General features: G+C 57.9%; 1 protein-coding gene across 4 annotated transcripts; it reads left to right on the top strand.

Moving 5' to 3' along the window:
• The first annotated feature begins 242 nt into the window (after positions 1-242).
• CRAT (carnitine O-acetyltransferase) lies at positions 243-17734 on the top strand. Of its 4 annotated transcripts, XM_033193462.1 has the most exons (16): positions 243-557; positions 1738-1836; positions 2112-2248; positions 2933-3196; positions 7756-7874; positions 8995-9048; positions 9556-9721; positions 10065-10239; positions 12048-12226; positions 12770-12870; positions 13583-13702; positions 13862-13984; positions 14085-14220; positions 14922-14984; positions 16419-16556; positions 16942-17734. In XM_033193462.1, the coding sequence occupies exons 3-16, from the start codon at positions 2219-2221 to the stop codon at positions 17155-17157; spliced, it is 1884 nt and encodes a 627-aa protein (XP_033049353.1). In that variant the 5' UTR covers positions 243-557; positions 1738-1836; positions 2112-2218; the 3' UTR covers positions 17158-17734. The 4 variants fall into 4 exon arrangements, with proteins under 4 accessions (XP_033049353.1, XP_033049362.1, XP_033049373.1 ...); XM_033193471.1 differs by lacking the exon at positions 1738-1836; XM_033193482.1 differs by lacking the exon at positions 2112-2248.
• Positions 17735-18151: the final 417 nt, after the last annotated feature.

Here is an 18151-nt window from a genome sequence, read left to right as displayed (position 1 = left end):
CCGCTACCTCCAACAGCTTAGAAGACACGCGGGGGCGGGGGAGAGACAGCTGGACGGTGACCTCCTCCTTCCTACTCCACAGGTCTCAACGCCTTGCGGGGCCTCCCCACCAATGACTCGCCCTCGGCCCCGCGCCTCTATCCCAGCACCCGCCGTGGCCCCGCCCCCAGCTCGCAGCCAGCCTACTGCGACCCGCTACCGGGAGACGCCCCGCCCCTCCTGCCCCACCCCAAGGAGACCCCGCCCCATCGAGGCCCCGCCCCCGCCCCGCAGCCAGCCGCCCGGGCTCCGTTGCAGGCTCGGGGCCCGCTACCGGCCCAGGCCCCGCCTCGCGAATCCTCCTCCCCGGTGCCTGCCCGGCCCGGAGGGTGGGCGCGGGGCCGCCTCTACCGGCTGGCGGCGGTAACTCAGCGACCTTGGCCCAAAGGCTCTAGCAAGGACCCACCAACCCCAGCCGCTGCAGCGGTGGCGCGGACTTTGTCCGGTGTGTGGGGCGGAGCGGACTGCGTGTCCGCGGACGGGCAGCGAAGATGTTAGCCTTCGCTGCCAGGACCGTGGTGAGTGTGGCAGAGCCCGGGCCTGAGGGCCCTGGACGGCGTGGGTGGGCCGTGCGGTTGCGCCCAGGAGCGGAAACCTCGTCCTGTGGCCGCTATCCAACCCGGCCTCCAGCTGATGGGGTGGAGTGGGGTCAGGCGGGCGTCCCAGGTTTGGCAGAGCAGGAGATTCGGGCGCAACGTCAGAAGTGGGATTGAACCCACGCCCTGGAGCCTTCAATTCCAACGACCCGGGACAGACAGGGGTACCCGGCTTCAGTTAGCACCCCCACCCTTAGACCCAGAGACAGGCCGGTGGGGGAGAGAGACCAGGAGCGTCCAGACCCGTGCTCACTCTCCCAGTAATTCTCACACACCCGTCGCACGCTTAGGCCAGAGCCACTTCTCCGACCCTGTCCAGTTAGTTGGTCAGGCACCTTTGGTTTATCAGATGGTCCCTGGGGAATTGTGTGTGGCCAGAGAAAGACGCAGAGGCATCAAGCTAGGCTGCTCAGAAAGGCCTCAGAACTGGCAGGTGGCAGCCCCATGGCCTCCCTCCCCTCCAGTCCCCTTCCCCACCCTGGCTGTATCCTCCTCTGGAGCCGACTTCCCCACCCTGGCTGTATCTACCCCTCAGTCCTCCCCAGAGGGCAGCCTGGATGCTAGCCTAATTTCAGTTCCTTCCATCCCTGATCCAAGCATATGTTGCTGGTGTCTCACTATCTCAGACACACACTACCGGGCCAGAGGGCAGAGGGTGCATCCAGGCTCAGGCTCAGAGACTCTTCTAGGTGTTGCAACACCCTGAACCTCCACTGCACCCTTGTCACTTGTCTCCCAAGCTGCATCTCATCCCACAAATAGCCTCTAGGTCATTCTCCAGGACCATCCGACTAGCCTGGTTACTTTCCTGCCAGGGAAACTGAGGCAAGGAGGGACTTGCCCAGAGTCCCCTGGAGCTGCTCATTCAAATCCAGCCCAATCGCAGCGTCCTGTGGTTTATTTTTCATACCAAAAGTCCTCCACTCCTGGACCCCAGCTGAATGAGCCACAGCTCAGGAAAAAATGAGTGTTGGTAGAGGGATGGCTCAGATGGGTCCCAGGAGTCCTGGAGAGAAACAGGAAATAGGGAGGGCTTCTGGCTGTCCCATCCACTGATGGCCTTTTCCTGGTGTCTGCTCCCCTGCACCAACCCTAATTTCAGGACCGATCCCAGGGCTGTGGTGTAACCTCAGCGGCCAGGCAGTCTCTGCCCTCCAGCCAAGTTTTCTCTCATCAAAAAGATCTTCACAGATTCTGACAGGTGGATTTTTTTATTACTTCTTGGCCTGCCTCCCTGGCACTGAGCCCATGCAGAGAAGAAAGGAAAGAACTTTCCAGGTTCCCTTCTACTGGAATGCCCCCCACCAGCCCTCTCACCTGCTCCCCATTCCTCTACTTCTGGGAGCTCGGGAGGGTGGAGTAGCTTCTAGAGTTCAGGAGCTTCCCCTGCCACTGCCACAACCCCCGATGCCACCACAGCCATTGCCACTGCCACCTGCCTCCCCCTGAATCTTGGCTCTTGTCTTCTCTTTCCAGCCCAGGCAAGTGGCTGCCTCTGGCTAGGTTCTGCTCGCCCACTTGGTAGCACAGTTAGGTTTAGAGATCCAACCAAGGCAGACAGGGCCCAGAACCTTGGTCCTGCCATGGAGGAGGATGGGCAGCAGAGAGAGAAGGTATGGAACAGAGCTCCTGCCGCTCGCCTGCTCACTGCAAGAGCAGTCTCGGGCCCTCCTGTCTCTCTTTCTGCCCACTACAGGGCCTCCTGGACTTTCTCTCTCTCTGTCGCCTCTCACCCTCCATACCAGGCCACCCAGCTCTCTCGCCACAGCACTGCCCTCACCCCACCCCTCCCCCGTCTCAGAGGCAGGAGGAAGCCCAAGGCTCCTCACCCGAAGATGCTGCCATTGTCTGGCTCTCTGTGATTCTCTCTTCTTCCCTTCTATTTCTCAACCTGGAAAGGGTGGGAGAAAAGGAGGTGGGGACCTCCAAGAGGGACAGTCACCACTCTGCTGGCTGGTTCCTCTTCCAGGGTGAGAAAGGAGGGGCCTGTGCCACCCAACAGGTGGGCGGTCCCCCTCACCTCTGCTACACCAAGGAGCCATTCATCCTGACTTGATTCCCCTGAGCCTTGCCAAGAACCATGGCCACACCCCACCCTTCCCCATCCCTACCGGCATCTCCAGGCCCTGGAGAGGCGGGGACATCTACAGCTCTAGGGCTGGGAGGCCAGGACCAGCCCCACCCAAGAGGCTGTCTTTGCCCAAGGAGTGGGCACATAAGTGCCCAGGACTACAGCTTTGGGACTGCCAGGGCTCCGAGCTGGGAAGGGAATGAACAGGATGCTCTGCTGCCTGCAGGTGAAGCCTCTGGGCTTCCTGAAACCCTCCTCCTTGATGAAGGCTTCCGGCCGCTTCAAGGCACACCAGGATGCACTGCCACGGCTGCCTGTGCCCCCTCTCCAGCAGTCCCTGGACCACTACCTGAAGGCGCTGCAGCCCATCGTGAGTGAGGAGGAGTGGGCCCACACCAAGCAGCTGGTGGATGAGTTTCAGGCCTCCGGAGGCGTAGGGGAGCGCCTGCAGAAGGGGCTGGAGCGCCGGGCCAGGAAGACGGAGAACTGGGTGAGTGAGGGGCGCCCTCACCGTGACCTGCTGCTGGCTGCACGTGTGCAGTTCTCCAGCGCCCACTGCGCTGGCACAGCCATTCATTTGCCGCCCAGAGTTTCGTGAGCAGGTACTCTGTGCCTGGCACTTGGCAGGGCGCCGGGTAATCAAGAAGGACACAGTAACCAGCCCGCTGGAGCTGACATTCAAGTAGGGAGGAGAGAAAGGGGATGAACAGGACACAGGTTGTGGACAAGGTGTCGTGTTCTGGGATAGAGGCAGGAGTGGGGTGCAAGGACAGATACAGCCAGGTAGGAGAAGATGCCCTTGTGCTCAGTGGGACAGCCTCAGGCAGGGGATACGTGTCACTTAGTGACGGATCACCCTGGTTCTGTGTCTGATCTGTGACACAGGTGTACCCAGTTTGGAAAATGCCTACACCAGTGCAGTGTTTCGTGTGCTTTTCTATTTACATCTCATACTTCAACACACAAAAAGGTGACAGCCGGGTACAATGACTCACACCTGTAATCCCAGCACTTTGGGAGGCCAAGGCGGGCAGATCACAAGGTCAGGAGTTCAAGACCAGCCTGGCCAACATGGTGAAACCCTGTCTCTACTAAAAATACAAAAATTAGCCAGTTGTGGTGGCAGACACCTATAATCCCAGATACTCGGGAGGCTGAGGCAGGAGAATTGCTTGAACCTGGGAGGTGGAGGTTGCAGTGAGCTGAGATTATGCCTCTGCACTCTAGCCTTGGCAACACAGCAAGACTCCATCTTGGAAAAAAAAATGGCGGGGGGTGGTGCCAGGCGCAGTGGCTCACGCCTGTAATCCCAGCATTTTGGGAGGCCAAAGTGGGTGGATCATGAGGTCAGGAGATCAAGACCATCCTGGCTAACACGGTGAAACCCTGTCTCTACTAAAAAAAAATACAAAAAAATTAGCTGGGTATGATGACGGGCACCTGTAGTCCCAGCTACTCGGGAGGTTGAGGCAAGAGAATGGCGTGAACCCGGGAGGCCGAGCTTGCAGTGAGCCAAGATCACGCCATTGCACTCCAGCCTGTGGGCAACAGAGCGAGACTCCGTCTCAAAAAAAAAAAGGTGGCCCAGATGCTGGGAGGGAGGCAGAGTGGGAGCCAGAGATGAGGGGGAGGGGTGACATCACCCCCAGGGAGCTGTGGCAGCCTGGGTCTGACACTGGATGGGAGACAGGGAGAGTCATTAGGTCCAGGACTGTTTTGGAGGCAGTGCCAGTGTCACTTGCCAATGGTGGGGGCAGGGGTGGAATTTGCCAAGTCGGGGTTGCCTGAGGGAGAAACTGCCTGTGGGAGAGCCACAGCGGGTCCGACCCTGGGAAGTGCCGTGTTACAGGGGATGTCATGGGGAGGGGAGGTGGAGCTCTAGCCCTGGGGCTTGGTGGAGGCTGGGGGGCTGCACACAGGAGGTGGGAGTTGTCGACATTTGCTGAGACTCGTCAGGTCAGGACTTTGGACTCCAAAACCTGGGACAAGTCACCTCCCCCTCACCCTTTGCCAAGGGCTAGTGGCCCAGCACCACAGGGGAGTGCGTGTGATGAAGAGGCACATCCTGCTGCTGTTCACCACAGGGTGAGGGGACGCAGGGTGGGCCCAGGTCTCTGGGGGTGGAAGGCCGGAGAAATCTGTACTGGCTGTGTGCAGGGACGGTGGGTGTTGCAGTCAGCATAGAGGACACAGGGTGACAGTCACCTGGGAGTGTGCGCAGTCCCAGACATGGAGCCTTTAATACCACATCCCTGGCTGGTGCCCAGAGACCCTCACCCCCCAGACAGAGGACGGACCGTCAGGGCAGAGAGTGAGGATGTGTCACCCACATCTTGTCACTAGCATAAGGATTCATCCTTGCAGGGAGCGTCCCCTCAAGATTGCCCTAACCTTGAGATCAAAGTGGGTATCTACTCCCCGAGGCCACAGAGCAAAACCAGGTCCCTCAGGCTGCTCTGATACCCCGGTCTCCTGCCTCCTTGGACAGTTCTCTGCTGGGGATGGTCAAAAACTCACTTATTGGGCCAGACGTGGTGGCTGACGCCTGTAATCCGAGCACTTTGGGAAGCTGAGGCAGGTGAATAATTTGAGGTCAGGAGTTCAAGCCTGGCCAACATGGTGAAACCCTGTCTGTACCAAAAAATACAAAAATCAGCCAGGTGTGGTGGTGCATACCTATAGTCCCAGCTACTCAGGAGGTTTAGGCAAGAGAATCGCATGAATGCAGGAGGCAGAGGTTGCAGTGAGCTGAGATAGCACCATGGCACTTTAGCGTGGGCGACAGAGTGAGACCCTGTCTCAAAAAAAAGTCACTCATTGGACTTTGTTTTTGTAGACCCTTCCCTTTTTTCCTTTCTGTCTATTCAGGCATACATTTTAATTTAACGTATGGCAGTCATTGACAGAGAATGTGTAAAATGAGAATTCATTCACCTTGTCGGGCACGGTGGCTCATGCCTGTAATCCCAGCACTTTGGGAGGCTGAGGTGGGCAGATCACAAGGTCAGGAGATCGAGACCATCCTGGCTCACACGGTGAAACCCCATCTCTACTAAAAATACAAAAAAATTAGCCGGGCATGGTGGCAGGCGCCTGTAGTCCCAGCTACTTGGGAGGCTAAGGCAGGAGAATTGTGTGAACCCGGGAGGCGGAGCTTGCAGTGAGCTGAGATTACGCCACTGCACTCCAGCCTGGGTGAGAGAGTGAGACTCCGTCTCAAAAACAAAAAACAAAAAAAGAGAGAATTCATTCACCTTGCTGCCCCTCCCTACACCCAGGTTTCCTCCCGATCTTTCTTTCATGTCCTTTCTTATTTATTTATTTATTTTTTTGAGACAGAGTCTTGCTCTTTCGCCCGGGCTGGAGTGCAGTGGCCGGATCTCAGCTCACTGCAAGCTCCGCCTCCCGGGTTTTACGCCATTCTCCTGCCTCAGCCTCCCGAGTAGCTGGGACTACAGGCGCCCGCCACCTCGCCCGGCTAGTTTTTTGTATTTTTAGTAGAGACGGGGTTTCACCGTGTTAGCCAGGATGGTCTCGATCTCCTGACCTCGTGATCCGCCTGTCTCGGCCTCCCAAAGTGCTGGGATTACAGGCTTGAGCCACCGCGCCCGGCCTCATGTCCTTTCTTAAGAGCAGTGTCTGGCCGGGCGCTGTGGCTCAAGCCTGTAATCCAGCACTTTGGGAGGCTGAGGTGGGCAGATCACAAGGTCAGGAGATCGAGACCATCCTGGCTCACACGGTGAAACCCCATCTCTACTAAAAATACAAAAAAATTAGCCGGGCATGGTGGCAGGCGCCTGTAGTCCCAGCTACTTGGGAGGCTAAGGCAGGAGAATTGTGTGAACCCGGGAGGCGGAGCTTGCAGTGAGCTGAGATTACGCCACTGCACTCCAGCCTGGGTGAGAGAGTGAGACTCCGTCTCAAAAACAAAAAACAAAAAAAGAGAGAATTCATTCACCTTGCTGCCCCTCCCTACACCCAGGTTTCCTCCCGATCTTTCTTTCATGTCCTTTCTTATTTATTTATTTATTTTTTTGAGACAGAGTCTTGCTCTTTCGCCCGGGCTGGAGTGCAGTGGCCGGATCTCAGCTCACTGCAAGCTCCGCCTCCCGGGTTTTACGCCATTCTCCTGCCTCAGCCTCCCGAGTAGCTGGGACTACAGGCGCCCGCCACCTCGCCCGGCTAGTTTTTTGTATTTTTAGTAGAGACGGGGTTTCACCGTGTTAGCCAGGATGGTCTCGATCTCCTGACCTCGTGATCCGCCTGTCTCGGCCTCCCAAAGTGCTGGGATTACAGGCTTGAGCCACCGCGCCCGGCCTCATGTCCTTTCTTAAGAGCAGTGTCTGGCCGGGCGCTGTGGCTCAAGCCTGTAATCCCAGCACTTTGGGAGGCCGAGACGGGCGGATCATGAGGTCAGGAGATCGAGACCGTCCTGGCTAACATGGTGAAACCCCGTCTCTACTAAAAATACAGGCTTGAGCCACCGCGCCCGGCCTCATGTCCTTTCTTAAGAGCAGTGTCTGGCCGGGCGCTGTGGCTCAAGCCTGTAATCCCAGCACTTTGGGAGGCCGAGACGGGCGGATCATGAGGTCAGGAGATCGAGACCGTCCTGGCTAACATGGTGAAACCCCGTCTCTACTAAAAATACAAAAAACTAGCTGGGCGAGGTGGCGGGCGCCTGTAGTCCCAGCTACTCGGGAGGCTGAGGCAGGAGAATGGCGTAAGCCCAGGAGGCGGAGCTTGCAGTGAGCTGAGATCCGGCCACTGCACTCCAGCCTGGGCGACAGAGCCAGACTCCATCTCAAAAAAAAAAAAAAAAAAAAGCAGTGTCTGATTGATCTGGCTAATACTGATCACTCGGGCTAAAGGGAAGAGGCTGGTGGGTTTAAGGTGTGGGGCGGGAAGGGTGGGTTCTGGATCTAAGCATTTACTTTGAGAATCTCCATAGCAGGGTAGAGGGCATGGGGCCAGCCACGTCCCCTAGCCCTGGGGAAGAGGGGGCACCAGGGCCCATGCACCCCTCCTGACAGGCTCTGGCCCTTTTCCCAGCTGTCTGAGTGGTGGCTCAAGACTGCCTACCTCCAGTACCGCCAGCCTGTGGTCATCTGCTCCAGCCCAGGTGTGATGCTGCCCAAGCAGAACTTCGTGGACCTGCAGGGTCAGCTCCGGTGAGTGGCTGGGGCTAGGGAGCTGGGAGGCAGCCGGGCCCCTCGAGTCCACTTCCCCCAGCGGCTTGGAGGGGCCCTGACCCTGTTTATCTTTCTGCCCCACAAACAGCCTTATGAAATAGGGAGCATCCTCCCTATTTTACAAATGGGGAAATTGAGGCTCGGAGCAGGGAAGGGAGCTGCCCAAGATCTCATTCAGGAAGCAGGGTCTCACCAGCTCTGAAGCCTCGTGGCTGTTAACCACATCTTCGTGGAAGCCCCATCCTCTTCCGTACCTGAGGCTTCTCCCCAGCCCCAGTTTTAGCACTTCACCCCTCCTTCCCACTCTGCTCAGCTAGCCACAGGGGTGACCTCTGTACACAGTCGCCTTTTCCACATTCGGCCGGGTCACCTGCGCCAGCCCCTATTCCAGTCCTACCAGAGATAAAAATACCAGCAACAAGGATCTCCTGCCCAAGGACCAGCCACTGGCTGCCGCCACCTGCTTCTCTTAAAGGGACCAGGGCACCCTGGGAAGGGCCGGGGTTCAGGCCCAGGAACTCCAGCCAGTGGTCCCCATGGTGGGATCCAGGAGCAGCCCCAAGCATTGAGGATGGTTGCCATGGGCCAGACAGCCCTGGGAGGAAGGCGGCCTGGGGGACACAGAGGCCCAGAGTGGGGAAGGGACCTAGTGGAGGGAACACCGGAGCCACTGCTGTCCCATTCACACCACCCCAGGGGCCTGGGGCCCTCCAGAGCCAATGCTTCAGAGCAGATGACACCCCCTCCAGATTCCAGGCTGTGGTTCAGGAGCTCAGGCCCTCTATGGGTAGACCCAGCCCACTGACCCCTAACCAAGCCACACTCCAGCTGCAAGGCACTAGCACCCAAGTCCTACCAGGCCCTTGGCCACCAGCACTTCCCCGAGCCCTCCTGACCATGCTCCCTCTAGAGGTTATGAAGAAGCAGACACAGACTGGCAAGCTGGGACTCCCAGGCTCCTCCCTTGCGCTCCTGGGCTTTCTGGACGCGGTGAGGGAGGATGTAAGACTAGGCCTCCCACTCCCTAAGCAGGTGTCCCTAGCCCGGGGCCTCCCTCAGTGTGTCTACACAGCTTCTAATCTCTAATCAATCTTTCCAGATTTGCTGCCAAACTCATTGAGGGTGTGTTGGATTTCAAGGTCATGATTGACAAGTGAGCAGCCCCACCCCTGCCCAGCCCCACACCTGCCCAGGCCTGCCTAATTACCACAGCCACCTCTGATCCCAGCCCTGGCCCGGCAGGCCCAAAGCTGAGTCACTTTCACTTCCTGTCAGCCCAGCCTTGGCTGGGATTTGGGAGAGGGAGCGCTGGGGATTGTCGTCTGCTACAGTTGCTGGAATCTTCTCTTGGTGGGTGACCCTGTCCCATCCCAACTAAAGAGGACCCCAGAGTTTTATTCGCTGCCTCATCTCCCCTATTACAAACTGAAGCCCAGAGAGGGGAAGGGAGGGAGTTTCTAGGTGACTTCTGAACAGGGCCTGCTGGGGCAGAAAGCGAGCCCCCTGCCTGCAGCGCAGCCCTGAGGTCCCCTGCTTATGCTGGGAGGGGGAGCGGGGACACTGTGTAAGCCCCCAGCAGTACCTAGGAGGTCCCTGTCGACCCTGCCCTCCTCCCCATTCACTTGCCCAGTGGCGCCCTCACTGCCCCTCTGCCCTGCAGTGAGACCCTGCCCGTGGAGTACCTGGGGGGAAAGCCCCTGTGCATGAACCAGTACTATCAGATCCTGTCCTCCTGCCGAGTGCCGGGCCCCAAGCAGGACACGGTCAGCAACTTCAGCAAGACCAAGAAGCCTCCCACGCACATCACCGTGGTACACAACTACCAGGTGGGTGGCCCCCACCCACACCTACAAGCCCCTGCCCTGCTGCAGGAGTACAGCAGGACGGCTGCGGTCGGCTTCCCCACTGGGGTTCCCCAACACACGTGCCCATGTGCCCCAGGAATGGGCGTCCCCTGGCTTCTCCATTGGCGGCCCAGGGAAGCCAGGAGGGGCCGTGGGCCTGCCAAGCCCAGAAGGGCGATCCAAGGACCTCCTCCCCCTCACACCCTTTGCCTGACTCCATCCCCTCCAAGGCCAAGGCCAGGAGGAGGCAGGTGTGGGCAAGTGGCTGCTCTCAGCCTGAGGTCCCCACTCAGCTCCCTCCTCTTACCTGCCTGTGCCCCGACAGTTTTTTGAGCTGGACGTGTACCACAGTGACGGGACGCCCCTCACTGCGGATCAGATCTTTGTGCAGCTGGAGAAGATCTGGAACTCATCCCTACAGACCAACAAGGAGCCTGTGGGCATCCTCACCTCCAACCACCGCAACTCCTGGGCCAAGGCATACAACACCCTCATCAAAGGTGCCTCTTACGGGCTGTGCTGGGGCTGCACACCCAGGCCTCTTCCCCTGTTGGGGACCAGCCTCAACACCACCCATAGGGTACCTGAAGTCTGGTGGCAACAAAGGAATGAGAAGAAATAGGTTAAGAGTTCATAAAGGGAGCCGGGTGCAGTGGCTCACGCCTGTAATCCCAGCACTTTGGGAGGCCGAGGCAGGCAGATCACAAGGTCAGGAAATCGAGACCATCCAGGCTAACACGGTGAAACGCCGTCTCTACTAAAAATACAAAAAATTAGCTTGGCATGGTGGCGGGCGCCTGTAGTCCCAGCTACTCGGGAGGCTGAGGCAGGAGAATGGCGTGAACCCGGGAGGCGGAGCTTGCAGTGAGCTGAGATTGCGCCACTGCACTCCAGCCCGGGCGACAGAGCAAGAACGTCTCAAAAAAAAAAAAAAAAATTTCATAAAGCTGGGAGCCAGGGGTCAGTTGCAAAGTGGAGGCTGCAAAAGGCGCAGAGTTCTGGTCTCCACACTATTTGTTGAGTACAATCGCTTAGGTCTAAGAAGCAGATGTTCAGGGCGAAACAGTGACAGGGAGGCAGTGCGTCATAGGCGTAATCTATAGCAATAGCGGTTTCAATGAATCTCCTTTGTGCTCAAACAGCATATCTTTAACTTACTGGAGAGTAGCTAGTGGGAGCGCCTTAACTAGGAGCCTGCATGTCTGTCCACATTCTAGTGTTTCAAAGGAGTGTCTTTCTCCTTGAACACAGTGTTTACAGCTAGAGCGGGTCTCGCTCTGAGCATGGGAACATGATGGCAATTAGGAGGCTTTCCTCCTCAGCGGCCTCTTGTGGCTTTCCACAACTTATTATCCCATTTTTTTTTTTTTTTGAGACGGAGTCTTGCTCTCTCGCCCAGGCTGGAGTGCAGTGGCCGAATCTCAGCTCACTGCAAGCTCCGCCCCCCGGGTTCACGCCATTCTCCTGCCTCAGCCTCCCGAGTAGCTTGGACTACAGGCGCTCGCCACCTCGCCCGGCTAGTTTTTTTTTTGTATTTTTTTTTTTAGTAGAGACAGGGTTTCACCGTGTTAGCCAGGATGGTCTCGATCTCCTGACCTCGTGATCCGCCCATCTCGGCCTCCCAAAGTGCTGGGATTACAGGCTTGAGCCACCGCGCCTGGCCTATCCCATATTTTTAAGGCCAGTTTATACAGACACCCCACAAGCCCTTTTCCCAACATTCCCCCAGCACACTGGGCCCCGCACAGCTGTGGGCAGCCATGTTTCTCACGCATCCTGTCAACGTGGAGCAGGCAATGTGGGCCCCATGTCATAGATGAGGACACCTCATGGTTAGGGTAGTTTCTCTCTGCTAAATAGCAAGTTAGGATTACAGTCCAAGTCCTCTGGCTGAGAAGCCCACCTCCACGCTCCCTGTACCCCTAAGCACCAGCAATCCTCCAAAGCATGTCTTGCTCAGGGGCGTTAGCCCCAAAGTCACACCACCTGTGTGGGATCCCTGGCTGCCATGCCAGCTCCTGTGTGACCCTGGGCTTCCATTTCCTGTGTCTAAAGTGGGCCAGGGGTTGGGTCCTGCCTCAAGGAATGCTGTGGGGCTGCAGGGTCTTGCTGAGTTTGAAGCTCTGAACCCACACCCTACGCTCGGTGAATGCCCTGGAGGGCCCCTGAGGTGGGGATCTCCTCATCCCAGATGGGTACAAATAGGTCAGAAGAGCCCAGGGCAGGAGGCTGTGGAGGGGCTGGTCCATCTCTCCCATACCCTGAGACTCACCCCATTTTGAGCCTCCCCACCCCATGCCACCTGCAGACAAGGTGAACCGGGATTCCGTGCGCTCCATCCAGAAGAGTATCTTCACCGTGTGCCTGGATGCGCCCATGCCCAGGGTCTCAGAAGACGTGTACCGCAGCCATGTGGCAGGCCAGATGCTGCACGGGGGCGGCAGCAGGCTCAACAGCGGCAACCGCTGGTTTGACAAGACGCTGCAGGTGAGGCCCAGCAGGGCTTCGCCCACTCGTGTACACCTGAACAGGGCCTCCATGGCCTTGGGACTTCCTGCCCCTCCCTGGCCCTGCATCCCCAGCCTCCTGGCTTGTAAAACAGGCAGGAAGCCAGCAGGCTGGACGCCACCATAATTACCAGGCAGCCAGCCTGTCATCACCAGTCCTGCCGCTGGCCTGGAAACTGCTGCCACCCCCAGCACACCCCCTCAGCGCCTCACAGAGAACCTGGGATCCGGGGTCAGCCAGTGCAATCCTGGCACAACAGTCCCTCTCTGCACCTGTAAAATGGGGAGGTGGTCGACCTCACTGGCAGAGTAGTTTGAAGGACTCGGTCAGGCATGCTGAGCGTGGGATGTGCTTAGCACACCAGGGCACCCAGTGAATGTCAGTTATTGTTAATAACAGTAATAAGTCAGCATAGCCCATTGAGATAGCTTCAGAGAGGCCCTTGCCTCGACCAAAGAGTGGCTGGGTCGGGGCCACCCCCCAGGGCCCTGGGGCTGACCGGGTCTCCCTTCCCTTCCACAGTTCATCGTGGCAGAAGATGGCTCCTGTGGGCTCGTGTATGAGCATGCTGCAGCGGAGGGGCCCCCTATTGTCACCCTTCTGGACTATGTCATCGAGTACACGTGAGTACAGTCACATCTCTCGCCTAGTTCCCCAGCGCCTAGTGACAGGTGACACACAGGTGACAGACCACCTTGTAGGGGAATATCACTCTCCTTTGTGCCGGGGAATGTTTCTTCCAAGGAAGCCAGCCGGATATGGTGGCCTGTAATCCTGACACTTTGGGAGGCTGAGGTGAGAGGATCAGTTGAGGTCAGGAGTTTGAGATCAGCCTGGCCAACATGGTGAAATGCCATTTCTACTAAAAATAGAAAAAAAAAATTACCCAGGTGTGGCAGTGTATGCCTATAATCCCAGTTACTCAGGAGGCTGAGGCAAGAGAATTGCTTGAACCCAGGAGGCAGAGGTTGCGTTGAGCGGAGACTGTGCCACTGCACTCCAGCCTGGGCAACAGAGTGAGACTCCATCTCAAAAGAGAAAAAAAAAAAATTAGCCAGGCGTGGTGGCAGGCACCTGTAATCCCAGCTACTCAGGAGGCTAAGGCAGGAGAATCACTTGAACCAGGGAGGCCAAGGTTGCAGTGAGCTGAGATCACACCACTGCACTCCAGCTTGGGCAACAGAACAAGACTTCATCTTTAAAAAAAAAGAAAGCTGAAGTGAAGGTGGTTTTCAGAACAAACACATCTCCCTGGGCTGGCCCCCACCCTGGTCTCAGAATGGACCCAGGCTCTAGAGGCGCCAGCATGAGCCTGAGGCCCCATGTACTGTGCAGGAAGAAACCCGAGCTCGTGCGGTCTCCCATGGTGCCCCTGCCCATGCCCAAGAAGCTGCGGTTCAACATCACCCCCGAGATCAAGAGCGACATCGAGAAGGCCAAGCAGAATCTCAGCATGTAAGTGCCTGCCCCTGCCATCCCCATGCTGGGTGGGTAAGGCCAGGCCCTTGAGCTTGAGTGGCTCCTGTGCCAGCTCTCTCATGACACCCAGACCCTCTGTGGGGTTGGCAGGGGCTGCTGGGGCCTGCCCCTCACCTGCCCTTCCCACACCCCCAGCATGATCCAGGACCTGGACATCACCGTGATGGTGTTCCATCATTTTGGAAAGGACTTCCCGAAGTCGGAGAAGCTAAGCCCAGACGCCTTCATCCAGCTGGCTTTGCAGCTGGCCTACTACAGGTGCACCACTGCAGCCCGCCCATGGAGGAGGGAGGAGACCTGGGGGCAGGGGAGGGGGTGTCCGCCTCCAAGGGGCGTGCTCAGCCCCATTTCCCACCAGGATCTACAAGCAGGCATGTGCCACCTACGAAAGTGCTTCCCTGCGCATGTTTCACCTGGGCCGCACCGACACCATCCGCTCGGCTTCCATGGATTCACTCGCCTTTGTCAAGGCCATGGATGACTCCAGCATCACGGTGAGAGGTCTGGGGTGAGGGCGGGTGAGCTGGGTCTGAGCCATCTCCCTTGTGCTCACTCAGTCAACACACATTGATTGAGCACCTACAGGATTCCATGGTGGGCTTGGGGAATCTAACAGAAGCTGGAACCGTGAATCTAGCTCTGAGCTTCCTGGGGGCCAAAGAGGAAAAGGGAGTCATTCATTTGTTCATTCATTTATTCATTGGCAGTAAAGCAACTGCCCTATGTCAGACCTCGACTGAGGACCAAGGAGTTGGCAGTTGCAATACTCGCTCTTTTGTTTTTTCTTGTTTTTTTTAGAAAGAGTCTTGCTCTGTCCCCCAGGCTGGAGTGCAGTGGCATGATCTCGACTCACTGTAACCTCCACCTCCCGGGTTCAAGCAATTCTCCTGCCTCAGCCTCCCAAGTAGCTGGGACTACAGGTGCCCGCCACCACGCCCAGCTAATTTTTGTATTTTTAGTAGAGACAGGGTTTCACCATGTTGACCGGGCTGGTCTCAAACTCCTGACCTCAATGGATCCACCTGCCTTGGCCTCCCAAAGTGTTGGGATTACAGGCGTGAGCCACCGCTCCTGGCCCTAATAGTTCCTCTTAAAGAGCTCAGAATCTAGTGCTGGGTGAGGGGTGGGCTACTGAGGTGGGCAAGGAGAAGAGAAGGGACAGTGCTTCAGCTCCCTCCAACCCTCACCACTCTAGGGGCACCAGAAGGTGGAGCTGCTGCGGAAGGCCGTGCAGGCGCACCGAGGCTATACTGACCGGGTAAGTGGGCCCGCTTGTGCCTATTAACTTGTCCCTTAGTGTCAGTCATCTGTCTGTCCCTCTGACTATGCATCCCTGCAGCCAATGGCAATGGCTGCCAACCCTTTGCTAGGACCACACCTCCCCCAACCTGGGAGCACCTGGAACCAGGCTGAATAGCCCCCTACTTTTTCTTTTTTCTTTTCTTTTCTTTTTTTTTTTTTGAGACGGAATCTTGCTCTGTCACCCAGACTAGAGTGCAGTGGTGCGATCTCGGCTCACTGCAATCCCCGCCTCCTGGGTTCAAGCGATTCTCCTGCCTCAGCCTCCCAAGTAGCTGGGATTACAGGCACCCGCCACCATGCCTAGCTAATTTTTGTATTTTTTTTTTTTTTTTTTTTTTTTTTTTGAGACGGAGTCTCGCTCTGTCGCCCAGGCTGGAGTGCAGTGGCCGGATCTCAGCTCACTGCAAGCTCCGCCTCCCGGGTTTACGCCATTCTCTCGCCTCAGCCTCCCGAGTAGCTGGGACTACAGGCGCCCGCCATCTCGCCCGGCTAATTTTTGTATATTTTAGTAGAGACGGGGTTTCACCGTGTTAGCCAGGATGGTCTCGATCTCCTGACCTCGTGATCCGCCCGTCTCGGCCTCCCAAAGTGCTGGGATTACAGGCTTGAGCCACCGCGCCCGGCCTAATTTTTGTATTTTTAGTAGAGACAGGGTTTCACCATGTTGACAGGCTAGTCTCAAACTCCTGACCTCAGGTGATCCACCCACCTGAGGCTCCCAAAGTGCTGGGATTACAGGCGTGAGCCACTGCGCCCAGCCAAGTATCTCCATTTTAAAGTTGGAGAGACCCAGCCTGGGCCCAGTAACTGCCCTGTTCCCAGTTCCAGGGTTGGCCTGGGCCCTAGATTTTGGGTCACACTCTCTCCCTGATGCTAGGTATATGTGGTCCAGCAGACAGCGAGTTTCCTGCCCTCCAGCAGCTTGGGCTGCAGTCAGGGAGGTGGCTGTCTGGGTGCATGTCCAGGTTCTGTTTCTGAGCAGCTGTGTGTCCAGGCTCTGACCGTGCTACATGCACACATCCATTTAAAGCTTACCGCCACCCTGCGAGGGGAGTGCAGGACTCACTCCTCTTTAGAGATGAAGACACTACGGTTGCAGAATGTAAGCAACCTACCAAGGCCCCGCCGCCAGGATGGGGCTAGGCCACCCAGCTCCAAGGCCCTGCTCCGCAACCCTGCACTGTCCTGCCTCCCTGGGCAAATCCCCACCCCTCCCTGAGCCTCAGTTTCCCCATCTGTGAAACAAAGGCTCTCTCTGGCCAGAATACTCCGGTCTCGTGGTTCTGAGTGGCCAGTGCCTGGGAAGGATGGCGCTGCCACAGGCTGAAGAGGGCAGGGATACCCCGTGGGTCCACAGCCCCTGCTCCTGACAGCTCTCCCACCCCAACAGGCCATCCGTGGAGAGGCCTTTGATCGACACCTCCTGGGGCTGAAGCTGCAGGCCATTGAGGACCTGGTGAGCATGCCTGACATCTTCATGGACACCTCCTATGCCATCGCCATGCACTTCCACCTCTCCACCAGCCAGGTGAGCCACTGCCCCAGGTGCCCCGGGGGATGCAGGCAGAGAACCCACTGGCAGTTTGATGTGGCCACACAGGCCCCACTGGCCCAATGCCAACACAGCTGAGTTCCAGAGGAGGAACTGGGGGCAGGGGCCTATCTGCAGCCCAGGCAGGCTGAGAAGGGGTCAGTGCTTCTCGTGGGAGAATCAGCTTCCCTGACTCACTGGTCAGGTATAAAGGAACATTTGATTCGTGCCAGCCTGTACTGGTTGCTGGGATATAGCACAGGACAGACCATGGTCCCTGCCCTCAAGGGGCCTGCAGTCTTGGCAGAAGCACAGGCCGCCTGGGAAGTGCTGGGGGCGTCAAGGTAGCAGAGCTTGAGAGCTTTCGTCCTGCTGTCCCCAGGTCCCTTCCAAGACAGACTGTGTCATGTTCTTTGGGCCCGTGGTCCCCGATGGCTACGGTGTCTGCTATAACCCCATGGAGGCCCACATCAACTTCTCCCTGTCGGCCTACAACAGCTGTGCAGAGACCAACGCCGCCCGCCTGGCACATTACCTGGAGAAGGCGCTCCTGGACATGCGTGCCCTGCTGCAGAGCCACCCCCGGGCCAAGCTCTGAGCCCCTAGGACTCAGGCCTGCCAGTGCCACAGCCAAGCCCACCCTGGGATGGGCCACCCACCAGGGCTCAGCCCATTGGTTCCCTCTTCCCTGGTCCCCCCACATCTACTGAGTCACGGACCACATCCTCCAGGGGGCCTGCAGGCCCCAGCCAAGTGCCTTCCGTGGGTCATCTCAGCACCTGCCAGGGCCTGACCTGGGGCTAAGTGCAGAGGCTGAGCGGGATGTTAGGCCCAGGCCCCTGGTGCCTCCACCGGTGCCTCCTCTGGGGAAGGGAACCAGCCCTCTGGAACAGGAGACTGGCAAGAGCTCTTTGTCTCACCAGCTCAGCCCTGGCTACTCCCTGCCATCTCTCTGACCAGGCCAGCGTCTGTACCCTGCTTCCCAAACTCCCAGGACCTGGAGACAGGATTGTCTGGGGCCAAGGGGCCAGGGTGTGAGGTTTCACCTCCGTGGCGGCTGTGTTCCTGTGGACAGCATGGCTAGCGAGCCGCCTCTGGTTCCACTCAGCTTGGTTCCTGCCCCTGCCCTGTTGTAATATGCAAGGTCATCAATAAATGGGAATTGTGTTGGTGAAGAGGTGTTTCAGCCGAGGCAGGCAGGGTGGGGCAGGCACCTGGCCTTGCCCTCTTCAGCTTTCCCTGGGCCTGGGAGCTGGTGATCAAGCAGCCGGTGTGCCTGAGGACTTTGGTCCAGGAGCCAAGGGTCAGCTGTGACCTCGGGGCACTAGGCCCAGAGCTGGGCCACAGCCAGGGCTGCGTCCTTCACCAGCAACTTCCCACCTACTTCTGGCTTGGGCCTTCCCAAGTCCCATGGGTTGTGGGTCGGGGCAACTCTCCCAGGGGACTGTGGGGCCCAGCAGTGTGGCTGACATCCAGGAGCCCAGGGTGTCACCCTGCTTCCCCCCACTGAACCCAGCAAAAGTAGGAGTACAGCAGCAGGCTCAGCTTACCCCAGACCCAGCCGCTGCCAGGACAGACACCTTCGGGGGTGG

Source organism: Trachypithecus francoisi, unplaced genomic scaffold (genome assembly GCF_009764315.1).
Source record: "Trachypithecus francoisi isolate TF-2019V2 unplaced genomic scaffold, Tfra_2.0 Contig01585, whole genome shotgun sequence".
Taxonomy (NCBI): domain Eukaryota; kingdom Metazoa; phylum Chordata; class Mammalia; order Primates; family Cercopithecidae; genus Trachypithecus; species Trachypithecus francoisi.
This window is presented reverse-complemented; position numbering and strand designations above follow the sequence as displayed.

Coding starts and splice junctions, on each gene's coding strand:
- CRAT (XM_033193471.1), top strand. CDS start 2,219: ATGGAGGAGGATGGGCAGCAGAGAGAGAAG. Junction 12,227..12,769: donor GGTTTGACAAGACGCTGCAG/GTGAGGCCCAGC, acceptor TCCCTTCCACAG/TTCATCGTGGCAGAAGATGG. Junction 12,871..13,582: donor GACTATGTCATCGAGTACAC/GTGAGTACAGTC, acceptor TGTACTGTGCAG/GAAGAAACCCGAGCTCGTGC.